This window comes from Phalacrocorax aristotelis, chromosome Z, assembly GCF_949628215.1.
Source record: "Phalacrocorax aristotelis chromosome Z, bGulAri2.1, whole genome shotgun sequence".
In the NCBI taxonomy this organism is placed as follows: Eukaryota; Metazoa; Chordata; class Aves; order Suliformes; family Phalacrocoracidae; genus Phalacrocorax; species Phalacrocorax aristotelis.
Genome location: NC_134311.1, coordinates 41663493 through 41683138, shown reverse-complemented (window position 1 = coordinate 41683138; position 19646 = coordinate 41663493). Strand labels below are relative to the sequence as shown.

At 40.6% G+C, this 19646-nt stretch overlaps 1 protein-coding gene across 1 annotated transcript in view; it reads left to right on the top strand.

Annotated features, from left to right (window-relative positions):
* PTAR1 (protein prenyltransferase alpha subunit repeat containing 1) overlaps positions 1-19646 on the top strand; it is a 45403-nt gene that overhangs the window by 8648 nt on the left and 17109 nt on the right. The window contains exons 3-4 of the mRNA XM_075078352.1: positions 7209-7275; positions 17173-17277. Coding sequence (XP_074934453.1) covers positions 7209-7275; positions 17173-17277 — 172 coding nt within the window. The remainder of the gene's footprint in view (positions 1-7208; positions 7276-17172; positions 17278-19646) is intronic.

The window sequence follows — 19646 nt, the reverse complement described above, 5'->3', positions numbered from 1 at the left end:
AAAGAAAGAAAAAAGTGCAGTGTTTTTCAGATGTAGGGTTACCAGAAATCATTAGTCCATACAGCTCATTAATTGTGAAGCTTTACTTCCTTTTTCATCTCTTTGTTTTGGTTTGGTTTTTAGTTTATTTTACTTGCATGAAAAATACTTCAATATATGTTGTCTATTTTCAATTTTTTTAAATAAGCATGAACAGGTGTGACATGGGAGATATTTGACTGCTTACGAAGTGTACTGTTCAGAGTAAGAATGAAAAAGGAAACTTGTTTAAGAAACTAATTTTTTTGTTCATGGATTCAGGTCTTTTCTAAATAGCAGTCAGCATAAAAATGTTCTTACTCTTGTCTTATCTCAGTGTCTTACTTCTGGTGTCTATTCATATTATTTTTGAGGCTTCTTTCTAGTATCTTCTACCTGCTATGGCATTTTGTGCATTTTTGTGTCCCAGAAGGAGGACACTTTTCTGTTGAAGAACACCCTGTGACCGCTCACAGAGTTCACATCTTTAGTATCTCGCATGCAGCTGGGTTTCAGTTTGGAGCTGTTACCATATTTTATTTCTTTTCTCTTTGCGTGAAACTAACCTAATCCATAAAGCACTGGCTGTGTCCATTGTGCTTTAAAATGACTGTCTCAGACTATCTTCCTCTCCTGGAACATACCCAACAGCCACCATCCATTGTGTTGTGTTGCCACCATCCATTGTGTTGTGTTGACTGCAACTATAGCAAGGGCAGTCTCTTTGGTTGATGAACTAGTGAGTTAAATAATTATGTTTTAAAAAGTGGGAAGCTAGCAAGACATCTGATGCAGACTCTAGCATCTAGTCATCATACAACTAACAAGCTGTACCGTCTTGAGCAGACAGGTTTTGAGAGTAGGTCTGTGTAGGTTAGGAGATGATGTCTGGTTAGTAACATATCTTTCGTGTTATAGCTGCCATTTGCATTTCTCTTGTTTAATTTTTTATTACTATAGTCTGTTTCATTTTAAGTGAATGAAGACAGCTGTTCACTCACCCTTGTTAACACATAGGGTAAGGGATGGTCAATGGTCAGATGGTGTTAGCTGCGTCCATAGACATGCATTTGAGCTTCTTTTGCTTTCAGGGATGATAAGGAGAAAGAAGATTGGGGTCTTTAGTGAATCTTGGCAAGGGAGCATTCTTCAGGCCATGGATGTTGCCTACTTTTGTTTGCCTGAGGGTGGGGTCTAGAATTGGTAAACATACTTTAATTCCTTATTACAAACATTTGGATATATAATGCCAGCATTTTGAGAAGAGTAGCATTAGATGGCAGAGAAGGTTTGTAACGCAAGCATGAACGTGCTTGCCTTCTGATGGATGGGGAAAGGTCATACATAGGAACTTCCTACCTCTTTGCAAGCCAGATCATGATAAAGAGGAACCCATTCCCCTGGTGACATAGTGTCTTCCAGTGCTGGCTGTGTACCTTGGGTGGTGTTAGAGTAACAAAGCACTGGCTTCATACTTGGAGTTAATTCTCCATTCAGAAGAGTAGCTTAAGAAAGTGGAAGTATTTTCATGTGTTGTTGGGTATGACTGACCTGTTGATTGTCTATATTTTATTTTTGTCTAACAGTTTTTTTGGTGTGTGTGTTTTCCAAACCTCCCCTGCCTCCAACAGGGGGCTCAAGTCATGCCATTATGTGATAATCTACGAAAAATGTTTGTTGAGTTTGTAAATTTTACATTGCCCTGTATTTCTTATTTTCATGTAACTTATTTTCTTGAATATTCTTTCTCATTACAGATATCTTAAGGACTTATTCCTAGGGGGTGTGTATTTCTAACTTAAGAAACTTCCATTTCTTTCTTGGTCTCTGTGGTTGATGGTTGGACCTAGTAAAACCTGGATCTTTTTGATAGCTGCCAGCAAGTTGCTGCTGATGCATTCAGTTCTGATAGAAACCAGTGATTGTGATCTGATTGCAAATTCAGAATTTATTATGCAGACAATTTTAAAATGCAATAAAAAGAGCTTTAATATAAGGGATATAAATAACGTTGACTCTGACATGTAGCTAGAAAGAAATTCTAGGATTTGAAGAGATGAGCCTGCTATGAGAGGCAGTCTGAGCTAGACCAGTGGTTCTCATTGCAGGGTTTTTGCAGGTCTGAGGTAGGAGGTTGCAGGATATATTTTGATTATGCTGCAGATCTTCTGCAAGTGGACTTTTCATTTTAGTCTCAAGTGTTACAGAAAAGTCCTCCCTTAGAAACTGCCACACAGACAAAAAACTTCTTGTTTCAAGCCGAAATACAAATGACTGAGATTTGTGTCGCTCTTGCACTGGGTGGCTGGAGACCACTGATAACTAAACGGCAGCTGGGTGCTAAAGTGCTGGCACCCTGCTCCATTCACACCAGTCCACGCGCTTTGTTGCAGTGACACTGTGGCACGTGCCTGTTCCACCAGGGTGGTATGGTGTGCCAACTGCTTGAAGAGACTTTCCTCTCAAAATGCACATTATAAAACTGTGTTGGTAAATACTGGAGTAGCATGTAGTTTAGGTTGCTGCCTGTTTGTTAAGACTTGGTTTTATTCTTTCGAAAACAAAACTCCATTCCCCTTTGACTTTTGTAATTGAAGGAACAGATTAAAATGTGTAAGAAGAGGTGATCTACAGCATTTTCATGTCTATAGAGGTTTTGTGTCGCTACTGTAAAACATGATTGGACCTACATGTTAATAAATTGTTTGTAAAGCCAAGGTATGGCTTACAGACTATAGTATGTTTTACTATAATCGAGTTGCACATTTGATAAGAAAACTTAGCAGAAACTGAACTGCAGTGGTGGAAGGAATGAAGGTGGAAGTCTTTCCCAAGTGGGCTTCCAGAATTGGCATAAGTAGGCATACTCTATTAAAGATGTTACATTTTCTGTACGTTTGAAATATCCTCGATATCCACATTTTCCTCCAATTCCTTTTCGTAGGCAAAAGTGCATTCCTGGAATTTGGCAAGGTAGTTGTTTTCTTCTGAATGTAGTGAAGGGATAGATTTGTTTATTACTGCTGCAAAACTTGATTGCATATTCTACTGATGCTCATAATAAACAATGATTGCAAATGTAGTCTCCTGTTAACCTGTTTTGTGTTGTTCAAATTACTGTAAGCCATTTTAAATAGAACAGAGAAGAAAAACAGAGTGCTGATTCAAGTGTCTGCTTTCAGATGCAGTGTGTAATATTTTTCTGGCAGGATCCTGGAAGGAAGTGCTTTATAGTCAGTCATTGACAGCTTACTGTGACAGATGCTTAATTTAGTTATGGTTTCTTTTGGATCCTTGGAATCCAGAACCATGACTACTTCTCTTCTTGCTGTTTTTCTAATTTAGAAATCCTAATTTCACAATATGTTTTTATCCTTTCTTGAATTTTTTAAATTATACATGCATATTATTTGTATTATCACAAGATGGTCTTCTGAAATTGCTATGAACTACTTTTCTTTTCATGCGAAGTATTGTTGTGCATCCTCCCAGAATATCCTTGCTTCCCACAAATCTGTTTCCACTTTTACAACACTCTTCTGAAAAGCGCATTTTAGTGTGATACACTTAGAAAAATAAAAAACTGGATACAGCCATACTTAAAAAGAAAATTATCTAAAAACATATCATCATATTTGTCCTTTTGTGGCCAGGGATATTTTCATGTACAAAAGGACATGTACATTGTGAGCACCTACGATGCTATAGTTTGCTTAAAATGTAGCCAGCAGAAAGTACTTTTAAATTTTAAATAAAATATACTCTTTTTTTTGTTATTGACACAGAGGGAACTAGCTGACAACTAGAATCATTGTATGCAAGATCTGTCATAAGACTTTCTATTGAGAAGTAGTGGAGAGGTTACTAAAATTGTGTTATTTGAGATCTGTGGCTCAGAATCCATAATTGCTGAAGTCTTCATCTGTTACTTGTTGCATAAAGCATCAAAGAATGTGGACATGAAAGAACTGGGTATTGCTCTGAGATTTTTCTTTTGTCTGCTTCTTTCCTTTGATAAAGTTCAGGATACAGTGAACCTCTGTAACGGGAAGACAGCAGACAAAATGGTAGGCAAACTTCTGCTTAAGTTGGGCTCAATTTGGTGCTGTTCCAGACCTTTGGCATTACCAGAATAGTCATGTTAACTGGAAATCATGACTTAATAGGACAAACAGACTATATTGTTCCAAGTGGAGTCATGTAGACTATGAAAACCGTTTCTAAAACATTCACAAGACTGGACTAGGTTGTAATAAGCATTTGCTTAACATGTCTTGTCAACCATAGCATATAGGGGGGTAGCACCTAATAATTACTAAAAACATTATAGTATTAAGAAAATCACTCAGAAGTTCAGAGTTTTTTTATTACTTATTTCAGAACTGCCTCTAATCCTGTTCTTTGTTGCAGCATTTTGCTGCATCTCTGCTTTTCTTCTTACCCTGCACTGCAGTTTCATTTACCTTTCCATCCTGTAACAAATGAAAAAGTCCTGCAGACATCTCATTTATTGCACAGTCCTGTTGCATTGATAGTTAAAATGATTGAGCATTAGAGCCTTTAGATGCAACCCACTGACGTCTTGGCAAAGCGATAAGCAGATGAAAATAAAGTTCACCATAGGAAGTACAAATCCACCTAGATTTGGGGGACTAAACTCATCCATAACGGGTTTCAAAAATTATGCTAAGCCAGCAATTTGCTGGCAGTCTAGCTTAAATGTAACCTAAAGCAAGTTTAAAATATATGTGACTCTTGTCTAGGGGAGAAGCTAGTATTAAAGTTTTTTGTGTTTGGTGGAGTTGTTTGTTGTTGTTGTTTGTTTTTGTAAATAATCAGTTGGAGAGAAAGCTGGCTGGCTGGCGTAAAAATGCAGTTAACCGAATTAAGTGTTTAGGCTTGCTTTGTGTTAGCAACAAAGCTTGTACTTCCTGATTATTATGTTTTTTTTCTTGAAGAAACTCTCAGTGGCCATGTAGTAAGTACTGTGAATTTGACGTAAAGATTTATGTCACCTTGGAAGAGTTGTTATTAGCTCTTGGCCTGTTGCGTTTTGAAAGTCAATTTGCGTGTATTGTTTATGACACAAGGTAATAATAGCAGAATAGTCTGAGCATTTAATTATGTGTATTTGTGATATGTAAAATTGAGATATTTTAAAAATATAACTAGTATTTTGAGAAGGTAAAATGGAAAATCTACATGAAATAATGACAGCTCACAATTTTAACTATAGATCCTTATAAAACTGGTGTTTTGTTAAATGTTGCCAATGAAGTTTTTGAACGTAAAATTGAAATATTAGCCAGAAAAACACATAGTAAGTGTTTAATTTTACATATGTGAGTAATCCTGGATATTTCAATTGGGCAGTTCATCTGTCTAAAATTACATAGGTGTTGAAGTGCTTCGCTGGTTCAGGGATCGGATAAGTCAAAGAAAAAGCTTTGAACATTTAGACAGCAAATTAGGAAGAAGCTTGCGCATATGAGAAATGCTTATTCCCTGGCAACAAAGAGGTGTTTAAAAGGAAATCTTTAATTAAAGGAAAAAAACCACCAACCCTTACTAAAACTCATGAAAATAGAAAGTTGTTAGTTCCTTGAGGTATTTTTTGAAATATCACCATAACAACTAAGAAGAAAATTGGCAGAGTACACTAAAGAATTCTTCTTCCCCCCCTGCCCCCGCATTATATGATGGCATAACATGTTCCTTATAAGCAGGACCATCATGGGGAACACAAAATTACTTGGTCATACAGTAATATACAAAGTTATTCCACTTTTTGATCCACTTAAATATTTACTTCTCTCAAAGTCATAGTTCAGAGATACATGAAAATGCTCCTATGGATTTTGAATTAATAGGCTCCACTATTGTTGCATTTCATCAGTGACTTTTTGAAATTTCATTTTACAGTCATATTAACTGCACTAACCAGAGGTCTAGTTCCACAAGAGACGCTCTTTTTTTCATTTCCTTTTTTTCGCCTTAAAATGTAATCAAGTGCCTCTCATTTGCCGGAAATCACCTGGAGTACAATCTATTTAGTGTTTTAATTGCAGTGTGATTAGGAGAGAATATAGCTCAACTTTCTTGGCAGTAAAAGCCTGTGTTCAGTCTTGAAGCAAGTTTCTTCTTACTCAATTGCAAAATTACCATGTAAATTTGAGAATTGTGATTGCAGGACAGGTTAACTGACCTGATGCTGTGTCTCTTGAGAGCAGAAGTTAAGGGAGCCCATGCAGTGACAGTCCTTAGTAGCTCAAGCTTAAGTGGAGATGCCTCATGAATCCCCACTGTTACCCTGGTGGGACTCTGAACTGCTTGAATGGTGCAGTGGAGTGCAAAGGGAAGGGGAAAGACTAGGTTACAATGAAATTATTCTTCTGTTCTCAGCAACCGTATACCTCAGTCTTGTTTTTAAGACATTGGTAAAAATAAGTGTAATACATAAACGTACAGTCTGTGCAGTGCTTGCAGGGCTGCAGACAAATCTATTTGTTCTGTTTCTAGTTATTAGTCTTAAAACCTCAGTCTGAAGCAAGGCTGTTACTTCTGAATGTATTTAAAGTATTTTCTGTGCAGTTAGTGGAGTTATTTTGTGATCCTAATTCATGGTTATGGTGTTTCATTTTCGTAGTTACAGTTTTTTTTATAGTATGTGTATTTTTTGTAACAGTATAGTGTATGTCAGCCATCTGCAGCTCAGACTTGTACTGAAATACTACGGAATATTTTAATGGTACTATCTTATTTAAAAATTGTTGAATTTGCTTTGAAGAACTCTGCAATTTAAATCACTAAGTACTCAACGATTCTATGTAATGGCTGTCCCTTGCTGAGGGTGTAGTGTATGTTTGATAATAGCAGTATGGGTAGATGGCAGAAATTTCAAGCTGCAAACTTTTTAGATGTGAGTTGTTGGCAAAATTGGAGTCCATTATTTTAAATAATGAAAAGGGAGGATATGGCAGATTTTGCTCCCTCTTAAATTAAGCTAGTATTTCTTCTGGAATGAGACGGAGCAGTATTTTGCAGAGGTGGGGAGGTGGGCATCCATATGTACAGCAGCCTGCGGAGGAGAGACTTTGACGAAGGACAGGGAGTAAGGGAGCGCAGAGAGAATGCTGCTTGCTGTGTGCGAATCATTACTAATCTTTGTGTCTCTTGTTCAATCATTTTAGAGCTGATAGATATCACGTGTACCCTGCTGCTGCTGAACCCTGACTTCACCACTGCTTGGAACGTGAGGTATGTTGCACACATCAAATGACATCACAAAAACCTGGGCCTTATGTGCAAGTCAGCTGTAAGCTTTAAGTGGTAATTAGTGACACAGCAAGAGCTTTTCAGCTAAGGAGTGCTGAAGGAATGTTAAAAATCTCTTCTAGCCTATACGCTTTGCAGATAGTTCCAGACTGCCTTTTTTCTTCCCTCCGCCCCCAGTTTGTTTTGTAGTGCAGGCTAAAGATTACACTGCTGTATGTGAAGGCACATGTTTGGCCCACATTTTTGAGGGATATAAGTCCCATTGAACTGCCACTTCTTCCTTCTAACTGCCACTCCTCCTTTGTTATGTCAGTTAAGGAAGGCTATTTGTAACCTTTAGATAGGCATATCATTTTTGCTGAATCACGTAGTGCCCAACTAATGTTTGGTGTCTGCTCAACTGTTTTTGTTTTACCCCTCTTTGAATGTTGTATCTGAGTCCATTTGAGGTAACAGTTCAAATTGCTGCCATTAGCAGTGCAGCATATCAAAACTGAATAGCCTGCAAGAGATATACTGCAAGGGAAGGGGAGGAAGGTGGCTACCCTTTATTCTGGACACATTCTCCTCCCCCCCCACTCCTTTCTTGTACCTGTTGGGATTAGTCTAGCTTCACCATTGGTTATGTGCAGCACCTGTCCAGGAGTCATCATGGAGGAAGAACAGGCATTTACCTCCTTGCTCTTAATGGAGCCCAGAAGCAACATTTTGTTAAGCCCTGTAATCTGATAATTTTTCTGTAAATCTCAGAGGTGGGGGAATATGCTCTTTCTGCTGCCTGAGTAAGACTGGAGACAGTCTTAGAGGAATAGTTTTAGAAGGGCTGACAGAAAATTAGATGTTAGTGTATAGGAAGGCTCTCATTAAAAGTAAGACTTTTGTAGTTAAGATGCATTATTGCAGTAGGAAAAATCAACAAAATGACCTAGAAGGATGATGGCTGCAGGTAGCCTAGATATGGCAAATTCAGTATTTTCTTTTTTCTCCTTTCTTATTTCGCTGCTGGTGTAGTGGGTTCTGCTCTGATCTGTATCTTTATAGCATCTCAGGTCTAAGAAGGGAAGACGAAATTGATAGCAAAGGGCTTACTGTCACAAAAATGTATAGCTTGAGTAACCTTCAAATGATAAAATGGAATTAGGGGCAGGTATAAGTACTAGCGCTACTACAGTAATGTAACTTTGTGGTGCTTAAAACCGAATTCACATTTTCATTTTATGTTCTGTGGAATTTCTTCTACTGCAAATGCATCCATCCTTATCAGTCTGGGTTTTTTCTGCCTGACAGCTGAAGGAGTTTGCTGTTATGTACATGAGAGATGTAGTTCAAAGTTGTAAATGGAATTAAAAATGTTAAGGAACATGGATGAGGATCGCTTTCTCTTTTATGATGTTTATGGTTTACTAAAGTATACAGATGACTACAGAAGGTGGCCTTGCTCCCCAAATTCTTGGCCAATGGCCCGGTTGGCAGTCTGTCTTTGAAACTCTGTTTAGCATTCAGAGAGAAGCTGTTCTAATACCCACCAGTCAGTAGCTGTGGAGTTTACCACCAAGCCTGCTCTAGCCAACAGTCTGATCCTGCATTGCTTTAGGCTGCTGCTGGGAGTTTGCTCTTTTGAAGGGTAGGCACTTAATTGTCACAACATTTCAGTTTCTCTTCCGTGAAATTCCTACTTCAGTAAATTTTAGGTCAAGCTAGCCAGATGCATTGCATATAGTCACAGAGTAGAGGACAGACTACTCTGCACAGATGCTGGAGGTAAATCCTTATTCTGAGCCACTGTAAACTGGGAACTAATTGTGTAGGACTTGCACTCTGCTTGCAGAACATTATGGATCTGCCGTGGGATGATTGTTTTCAGCTTGCTCAGAGGATGGTTGTTGTGTCAGATTCATTTTATCTTCCCCACACACAAATTCAGTGCTTTATTTTATGGGGAAAAAGTGTCATAGACTCCAAGGAGACTAAAAAATTAAAAAAAGTAATAATTACTGAATAGCAGCTCTGCACATAGTGTTTCTTGTAGAATTTAATGACTCTCTTATTTTAGGCTGGGATAATCCCTTTTTCCTACGTTGAATTCTCTGCTGAGAGCTTCAGAGATAGTGGTGGACTCAATAGATCTGAATTTGAAGATAAAGGAAGAGGGTTGTCTGAGAGTGGGAAAAGGAAATCTCTGCCTTGGAAAGGAGACAGGACTTGGCAGAGTGAGGAGACTGGAGTGGTGGTGTGGAAGGCTAATGAGCATTTCAGCTCAGCTGACAATCATAGAAGGTTTTATCTGGTTATTGAAGTGCAGGAGAACGTAAAACTTCAACTGTGTTACCTGCTAGGAAGCAATGGATAATCTGTCTTGACTTGGGAGCTATTCCAGACAACTGTAATATGCCTGCATAGGTTTGTCTTTTAGTTATTTAATTAGAGGTGACTGGGAAGCTACAGAAGGGCAGGGACTGTAACCTGAACCATGAGAACTGAGCAAGAGCTAATTGTATGGTGTAGGAAGGCATTCCAAAGGACATGCGTTGCTGCTTAGAACTCAGAGGGAAATCCCTGTTATGCTGAATGGGCAACAAAACATCTCCAGTTGTTAATCATAATTTCAGTTATCCTGTGTTTTCAGAAGTTGAAAAATTTTCCGAGTTAAAAAACCCAAAATCTATGTAAGGGATTGTAAAGAAATTCTCATAGGTGTTTCTGTTCTTACTGACGTACTTGCTGGCATGTACAATTGATTGAAACTCAAAAGATACTAGGTAACAAGATTCTTTGAAAAGTCAAACTTTTTCCTATCAGATATCAATGACCTCTAAGGTGTCAGCAGAAACATACAGCAAGTCAAAATCACTTCAGATTATCTTTTATGGGAGGTAGAATTCAAAGGCTGAAAGACTATCTATAGTCCACATGGCAAAAAAGTGAGCTAGAAATTTGTCGTGGTTTAGCTGGCAGCTCAGCCCCACACAGTCGCTCGCTCACTCCCCCACCGGTAGACGGGGGAGAGAATCAGAAGGGTAACGCTCGTGGGTTGGGATAAGAACAGTTTAATAATTAAAATTAAAAGAAACAACAGTAGAAATGCAATGTAAAGGAGAACAACGAGAGGCGCAAAGTCCCGGGGGAGGGGGGAAGGGAGGGGAGAGGGGGAACGAACCGCCAAAACAAACCGCACGCGCCGCAGCTGCTCGCCGACCCGACGCCGCGCCGCCTCCGCGCTGCCACTGCCCCCCCTCAATATATTGGTCATGGTGTCACATGGTATGGAATGAACCTGCCATTGGCCAGTCGGGGTCAGCCGCCCCCACCATGGCCCTGCCCCTCCCAGCCCCCCCCCCGCCACGCGGCAGAGCGCGGAAAGCTGGAAAGGTAGCCGACCCCCACAGTGAGGAGAATTAACCCCTTCTCAGCCAAAACCAGCACATTCTCCACCCCTTATTCCATACCATTTACACCATGCCCAGGTCCCACATGATGCAATACAACCGTACCAACCACCACCCCTCCCCTTCCCATCCTTTAACATAATACACAGACATCATTCCCTTAGTTCATGGACCTTCCCTGTAAAATGTCCATTAAAATGTCCATTGAGTTCACCCAGTCCATGACTCTGGGCTCCATCTGTTGTATCAGTCTTTCCGGGTGGGAGAGATGGTGTGTGGCGTTGGGTTGCTGCATACCGAGTCAGTCATCGTTCCATCACTGCTGCACGGCTTGTTTCATAGTTGATCTTCCATGGGTTGGGAGGCTCGTACTCTGATATCATTGATACAACACAGAGGTGACACACAGTATTATACAGTAGTTCACATTGTGCCATTCAGTTCATTGACTGTTTTCACCCAAAATCAAATCCCCTTGAGGCACACATCAGATTTCTCCATCCTCCCGCATCACCCACCAAGTGCACCCAGGTCCTCGAGCAAACGCAATCCCACGAATGGGTTTGCCTTTGCCGGAGGCAGGAAGAACCCAGACTGTTTTGCCCAGCATACTTTTTGCGTGCACTGCAGGGACTCTATCCCCTTCCACAGTATGCAGGATTTCTGACTGGGCAGGGCCAGCTCGGTTGGCAGATCCCCTCATGTTGACTAACCACGTGGCTTTTGCTAAATATGTATCCCAGTGCTTGAATGTCCCACCCCCCATTGCTCTCAGTGTAGTTTTTAACAGTCCATTGTACCGTTCAATTTTCCCAGAGGCTGGTGCATGATAGGGGATGTGATACGCCCACTCAATGCCGTGCTCTTTGGCCCAGGTGTCTATGAGGCTATTTCAGAAATTAGTCCCATGGTCTGACTCAATCCTCTCTGGGGTGCCATGTCGCCACAGGACTTGTTTCTCAAGACCCAGGATAGTGTTGCGGGCAGTGGCGTGGGGGACAGGATATGTTTCCAGCCAGCCAGTCGTTGTTTCTACCATTGTAAGCACATGGTGCTTGCCTTGGCGGGTCTGTGGGAGTGTGATATAGTCAATTTTCCAGGCCTCCCCATATTTATATTTCAGCCATGGTCCCCCATACCACAGAGGCTTTACCCGCTTCGCTTGCTTGATTGCAGCGCATGTGTCACATTCGTGGATAACCTGTGCAATAATATCCATGGTCAAGTCCACCCCTCGATCAAGAGCCCACCTGTATGTTGCATCTCTCCCTTGATGGCCTGAGGTGTCATGGGCCCACCGAGCTAGAAATAGTTCACCCTTATGCTGCTAGTCCAGACCCACCTCAGCCACTTCAATCTTGGCAGCCTGATCTACCTGCTGGTTGTTTTGATGTTTTTCAGTGGCCCGACTCTTGGGGACGTGAGCATCCACATGCCGTACCTTTACAACCAGTTTCTCTACCCGGGCAGCAATATCTTGCCAATGTGGCAGCCCAGATGGGTTTGCCTCTGCGCTGCCAGTTGCTTTGCTTCCATTGCTGCAGCCATCCCCACAAGGCATTTGCCACCATCCAGGAGTCAGTATAGAGATAGAGCACTGGCCACTTTTCCCGTTCAGCGATGTCTAAGACCAGCTGGATGGCCTTTACCTCTGCAAACTGGCTCAATTCACCTTCTCCTTCAGCAGTTTCTGCTACTTGTCGTGTAGGACTCCATACAGCAGCCTTCCATCTCCGGTGCTTTCCCACAAGGTGACAGGACCCATCAGTGAACAGGGCATATTGCTTCTCATCTTCTGGCAGTTTGTTATACAGTGGGGCTTCTTCAGCACGTGTCACCTCCTCCTCTGGTGATAATCCAAAATCTTTGCCTTCTGGCCAGTCCATAATCACTTCCAAGATTCCTGGGTGACTGGGGTTTCCTACTCAAGCCCGCTGGGTGATCAGTGCAACCCATTTACTCCACATAGCATCAGTTGCGTGGTGTGTAGAGGGGATGTTTCCTTTGAACATCCAGCCCAGCACTGGCAGTCGGGGTGCCAGGAACAGCTGTGCTTCAGTACCAACCACTTCTGAAGCAGCTCAAACCCCTTCATATGCTGCCAATATCTCTTTTTCAGTTTGAGTATAGCGGGCTTCGGACCCTCTGTATCCCCGACTCCAAAACCCTAGGGGTTGACCATGGGTCTCCCCTGGTGCTTTCTGCCAGAGGCTCCAGGTAGGGCCATTCTCCCCGGCTGCGGTGTAGAGCACATTTTTTACATCTTGTCCTGCCCGGACTGGCCCAAGAGCTACTGCATGAACTATTTCTCGTTTAATCTGTTCAAAGGCTTGTTGTTGCTCAGGGCCCCATTTGAAATCATTCTTCTTCCGGGTCACTTGATAGAGAGGGCTTGTGGTTTTTTTGCAATTGCTTTGTCAACGCCCCCTTCCCCAGAAAGGGATCCCAATTGTTTGGCTTCTTTTCCCTCTAGTTCCAGGCTACTGGCCCCATTATCCCAGCATCGGAGCAGCCAGGTGACAATGTGCTCACCTGAACGACGGCTATAATCTTTTCGCATATCTTGCAACTCGCTTAAGGACAGGGATCGGGTGGTCTCTATTTCACTTATTACTTCTCCCTCCTCTCCCCGCGATGGCCCTGGTTCTTCATCATCCCGTTCTAAACGAGTTGATGTCCGCTTCCAATATTTCGTCTTGTGTATGGGGGCAACTGATACTGGTACGGGTTTATTTTCTGAGCTAGCTCCGGTACTTGTTGTGGGGGTTTGAGTGGCTGCAGTGCCTGTCGTCAGGGCTGGATTGTCTACAGTGCCAGTCACTTTGCATTTCAATCCAGAGACATTCTCTTCCCCCTGGGGGCACTGAATACTGTTGAGCAGGGCTCGGTATGCATGGGCCAGGCCCCAGCACGTTGCAGTTATCTGTGTCTCTCTGGAGTTCCCAGCGTAACAACATACTTTCTCCAAATGTTCTACTAGTTTTTTAGGATTCTGCACTTGCTCGGGGTGAAACTCCAAAACACTGGGGGTGCCCACTGCCCTAGGTATTTGCCCATGCTATCCCATGTGTCCTGTCACTCGTAACTATCAAGCCTCGGGGCAGATTTCTGGGTGATATTCTTAAGTTGCTTAGTCAAAACCAAAACAACATGCCCAAAAACTAACAATAAGTGCACCTTAACCACCCAAGGATGTTCAAGATACAAAAACGTTGTTGTAACAAAGGCACAGACATCATAGAAAAAAGTTGCAAAGATACTATTCTGTATTTCCTCCATATAAAATCTCTCAGAGGAGCATAATTGCTAATTGCCTCAACAAGGTGGTACCCAAAGTACAGTAACGGTTTCAGCAAAAACCCCAAATACCAGATAAAGCTGAAAACGAGTGTTTGTATAACAAATCTTGTAGGCAAAACATTACTAATCACAGCAGAACACAGCAGACTCAACAAACCAACACCGATTTTTAACACCAACTGCAAAAAGGACAACATGGTGCTGTGACCAGCAGCTGTTGTTATCTCCAACCCTTGAGCCCCACGTTGGGCGCCAAAAAGACTGTCGTGGTTTAGCGGCAGCTCAGCCCCACACAGCCGCTCGCTCACTCCCCACCGGTAGACGGGGGAGAGAATCAGAAGGGTAACGCTCGTGGGTTGGGATAAGAACAGTTTAATAATTAAAATTAAAAGAAACAACAGTAGAAATGCAATGTAAAGGAGAACAACGGGAGGCGCAAAGCCCCGGGGGGGGGGGGGGGGGGGGGGGGGGGGGGGGACGGGGACGACAAACCGCACGCGCCGCAGCTGCTCGCCGACCCGACGCCGCGCCGCCTCCGCGCTGCCACTGCCCCCCTCCATATACTGGTCATGGGGTCACATGGTATGGAATGAACCTGCCATTGGCCAGTCGGGGTCAGCCGCCCCCACCATGGCCCTGCCCCTCCCAGCCCCCCGCCCCCGCCACGCCACGCGGCAGAGCGCGGGAAGCTGGAAACGTAGCCGACCCCCACAGTGAGGAGAATTAACCCCTTCTCAGCCAAAACCAGCACAAAATTATATATCCCAATCTGAATGTTTGCTAAAAGAGCTTGAAAGAGATTTATTTGGGAGTATATGATACTTAAGTCATACTTGTGATTAAAGTCCATTACTTGCGAATGGGAGGATCTGTCATTTGAAAATCTATGAAGCTAAAAACTGCTTTTCTACCCCAGCAGTGAAAGTATATCTTGTCTCTAATGTTCCTCAACTTTGCAAAAGAGTAAATTTCCTTTGAGAGTAAATATGTGTGAGCCTACTTATTTACAGTTAATGCTTTAATACAGGAAGAGCAATATATTCACCAAGAATTTAGGTTTTGGGAGGTAGGTGGCCTAGTAATAAAAATCTTTGTTAAATCTGTACATGCATTTGTTTTGAGCATTAGACTGATCTAGGCTGCTTTTTCATTGTCCATGTGGTAAGTGATTTTAACCAAAATGTCACCTTTTGCGTTGCAGTAATGAGGTGATTTTTCCACCTGCTCCAATGTTGACATTCCCTGAATCTTTCTCATCTGCTTTGCAAAAGTCAATGCACTGACACCAAATAGTCTGGTTAGTCTGCTCCTCCTGGCCGGTATAGCTGGAATTCCTGTTGTGCATCTCCTAAGAGCATCCAACCCAAAGCATTCTGAAACTTAATTCAGACAAAAACAAACATCCCAGTAGCTATTTATCTGATATCCACAGCCAGTTCTCTACTGGCATCACTAGATATCAGGAGTAAAACTTCCTTAAGAATTTATTCAACTGTTGGTTCAGTAGCAAAAAAAGGGTTTACCCTGGTGCCTAGATGTATATGTCTCACCATTTTTCTTGCATTTGAAATAATATATTGCTTGCTGTTAAGTGTTGCCACCATTAGCTTCTGACTGTAGGTATACAGTTCAGTTAAAGCAGCACAAAGCCAACATACCAGGTAGAGTCAGTTTCCTGCTGAAGACTTTCAAAACAGAAAATGACAGTAAGTGCTCACACTAAAGGAATGTGTCAACTTGTTTGTGAGACTCAGGCCATAACTTTAAAACCACATTATATGTTCTGTGTCAGAGTGCAGAGAAGTTTCACCTTTTCCCAGGATAGTAGCTTTTTTCAGACTGTATTTCCTCACTGTCTGCTTCCCACTGCTGTTTATTTTTTTGGGGGGTAGGGGGTGAGGCAGGGGACAGAAGATTGATCATCTGCACCTACTAGTGGTCCTCTTGCTGAACCTGGTGCCACTGGTGCATGCGTATCATTATGATGAACCATAAATTATATCTAAAAAATTTAAAAATTAAAAACACCACCCCCCCCCACAACCCAACACACAAAAAAAGCCTCACCGAACCCATGCCAAAATTGCTTCTACTTCTTGCACTCCCAGTTTTTAATTGTGACTTCTGGAGGTACTGGGAAATGCATGCTTCTTGTCTGCAGATGATAACTTTGGAACTTACTCTAGATTTACTTCAAAGCCCCGATCAACTAGATTAGTGAATAGCATATGGATACTGATGTCCTGGGAGCAACCAGTGATGGGGTGACATCTACAAACATGCTCAGGACAGGCAGTAAGAGTTATAAAGTTAGAAAGGGTAGGGTGTGGAGCTGGGAATTCTTTGCAAAGAATGTGAGAAAGATAAATACAGACCTTCACTTTGCTTTGCCTGCCAGAGGTACTCTGGGAAGCGTTACGCTGGGTGAACATTAAGTTTTGTTAGGCAAATTATTTTTTAAACCAAAAGTTGTTTTACACCTAAGTAAATTTAGCAATTTCAGCCTTTCTGTTAAGCTTGAAAAACGTTCTGCATACACAGAATATTTCCCACTTCTTTCTGAATTTAGGGAGCCTTGATACTCTATCTAGAGCCATATTTAAAAACTGAAAGTACGTGTGTGTGAGGGGGTTAGGCTGTGTGGAAGAGTGACAGTTTTTTCCGATGGACAGAATGATCTAAGGGCTAATTTCTCGAAGGAATGGTTAGTCATATATTTAACCCTATTGGCAGCACTTGTATCAAAGAAAAAAAAACAACAGAAAAAAGCTGCTTGTGATATCAAGGTGCTTTTGGAGTGTGCAGATAAAAGCAACATTATTCTCAACAGGCATTACCTAAAGCCCAAACTCCTTGGCTTTCTGATTAGTAACAAAATGTGATGGAGAGCCATACTCAAATACAGTTGACTTGGTGGTTTCTGGGTAGGCTGGGAACCAATAGGTTGTATGTGTTCAGAGTAAAATGAAGTTCTTTGATCTGTATTTGTTTTATTGGGCCTGCTTGAATAGCGTGTGCATATATATAGCAGAGTGGAATGGGTTAATCCACCAAAGGCTTTTTAAACTCATGTAGTTTGACAATGAAGTTCTATTACAATACAAAGGAAATGCCATGCTATTTGTTATTGTGATTTTTGTTCTGTTTTTGCATTACTTCATTTATTCATACAAATTTATTTTATCTTTTGTAGGAAAGAATTAATACTGTCTGGCACTTTAAATCCACTTAAAGATTTGCATCTTGGAAAACTGGCATTAACCAAGTTTCCAAAGAGTCCAGAAACATGGATTCATAGGTTTGTTTCCGTCGCCTTCTGTTGCCTCCTCAAACTTAAATGTTTTTCCTAGGGTTTTTTTTTTTCTGTGCTTGCATTAAGGACAACCGTAGATGAAGTAGGACATCTAGACATATAGCAGGTTCTTTGAGCCAGTCATTGTAAATTACCATGCTTTGGATTTTGAAGATGCCTGTCAATATTTTACACTTAAAACTAAAATCATATGTACCTTTTTTGCATATTTGTTTAATAAACTTTGGAGGTGGGATAAATTTTCCTAAAGGTTTATCATGTCTTGCAGCACCTAAAATTCTCAGGCTGAGAATTCTGATTCCATCAATAGTAGGTACTTGAGCATTGTGGGTTTTTCCCTCTTTCCCTCTTCCAGCTTATACTATATTGCTTCTCTGCAGGCATTTCAGAGAGACAAGAATCTGTAAAAGCTAATGTTTATAACCAAAGTTGGGTTCTTTTCCATTCCAATACTGGTCTTTTTGGTTTGGTGAATTTATTTTTATTGTTTCTAATTTAAGCAATGTCATTAAGTCACCACTACTAAATATTAAAATAACAGAGCACATTTTTTGAAAATATAGCTCCAGAATTACTCAAAAGCACAAAGCTAACTATCTCTGTCTTGACTGAGGATACATAAAATGCCTGTAGCACAGCCAAATGAAGTATAGATTCACTGTTCAACTTTGTTTCAAAGAAAAATATATCTTGGTATATGTGTGATTTTTTTCCCCCCCTCCCCATGACATATTTTTCACAAGACAACTGATCCTTTTATAGGCAGACTTAAAGAGATTTGAATGTCACACATTAGAAGGCAGTTCACAATGTCTGTATTTCCCATGTCCAGCATTAGGACAACTGTAAAGTCGATAACCCATTAGGGGATTCATACTCTGTCAAAAACATAAATGAATCTTCAGTCATACTGAAAACACAAATTTTTGGAACAGGCAGTTGTTGGTAAATTCTTTGTGAGTGCATGACCTGAAAATTCTCAAAGTTAACCTAGAATGTAATACGTGGAATATTCCTAGGCATCATAATTTCTGTGAATTTCTTTCTTAGTAGTGTTGATACAGCAACAACACTGATGGATTTCTGCAGCATTGGTTTTTAGTTTTGTTGTTCTTCAATTGCTTTTCATCCTCTCCATACTACTGACTCATGCTGCTTGACTGCTCTGTTTGAAGCAAAAGGTGTATGTAGAAATAATGGGAAAAAATCTTTCAGTTTGTCAATGGTTTAGCCTTTCCTTCATGGTAGCTAACACTGGAAAACTGTGATTTTTTTTTTTTTTGCATCTAACTAGTCCTGAACCTGGTGCCATCCATATCATTATGATGATGAATACATTTTTATGAAATTAGAATGGTAGGTTTTTAATATTTATTTAAGACTTACCTGTTAGAAACAATAAAAAAATTCTGTTTATAACTTGTATGCAATCTTAAATTGGGAGTATTTTAATGGTGTTATAATTTGTTGTTCTTTCTCGTATTTGGCTAAAGCAGCAAAGTATATTTGAGGATGATTGTATAAACGTTTGGCTTGGATTTGGATGTGGTGACCATGACTGATACATGTTAGAAAATAAGATGTGCACAAAATTTTCTTTCTATATCAACATAGTGATAAATCTTGAGTTTTCTGTGGCCCCATGATACCAAATTTCAGGCAGAAGTGCAAAAAAACAGAATGGGGCAATTACAAAATTCAGTAAAAAAAAGATAATTTTTTTTTTCTTACACATGGCAGGTACAGTCACTAAAGATAGCAAAATACCTGTCATACATTTTGCCATATGGCCTTTTGCTTTACGTTGTGGGAGGTTTCAAACAGATCTTGTGCATATACAGTCAGTATAACTGTTGATTACACAATCGTCACTGAATAATCCTGTGTTCATTTGCGGTAATGCCAGGAACTGCAATAGTAATAGTAATAGGAACATACATACAGTGAAAAAAGAAATTGGATTTCTTTTCTCCAAATTTATTGGAGAAAATGTTCTCTTAAAAACATCTGGAATAATACCATGATATTTGACAGGTACCAAAAATACATTTTAAATCTTCTGAGGTGGTGCTTGTCTGTCTTTCCACCCACATAAAAGCTCTAGAAAGTAGCTTAGATTTCATTTTATAATTTTTTTTTCTTTTGCTGTAGCCACAGAGTCTACATTTTTTTCACATGCTCCTATATATATGATTTATCAGAATTCCTTATTTTATAAAAAAATCCTAATTTTAAGAAACAGAAATAATTGTAGGATCAACATAATTTGTCCTTTTATTATTTTACTTAGAAGTCAGTGTTAATGAAATAATATATGTCTTTTGTTAAATGAATGACTCTCTACTCATTTAGCT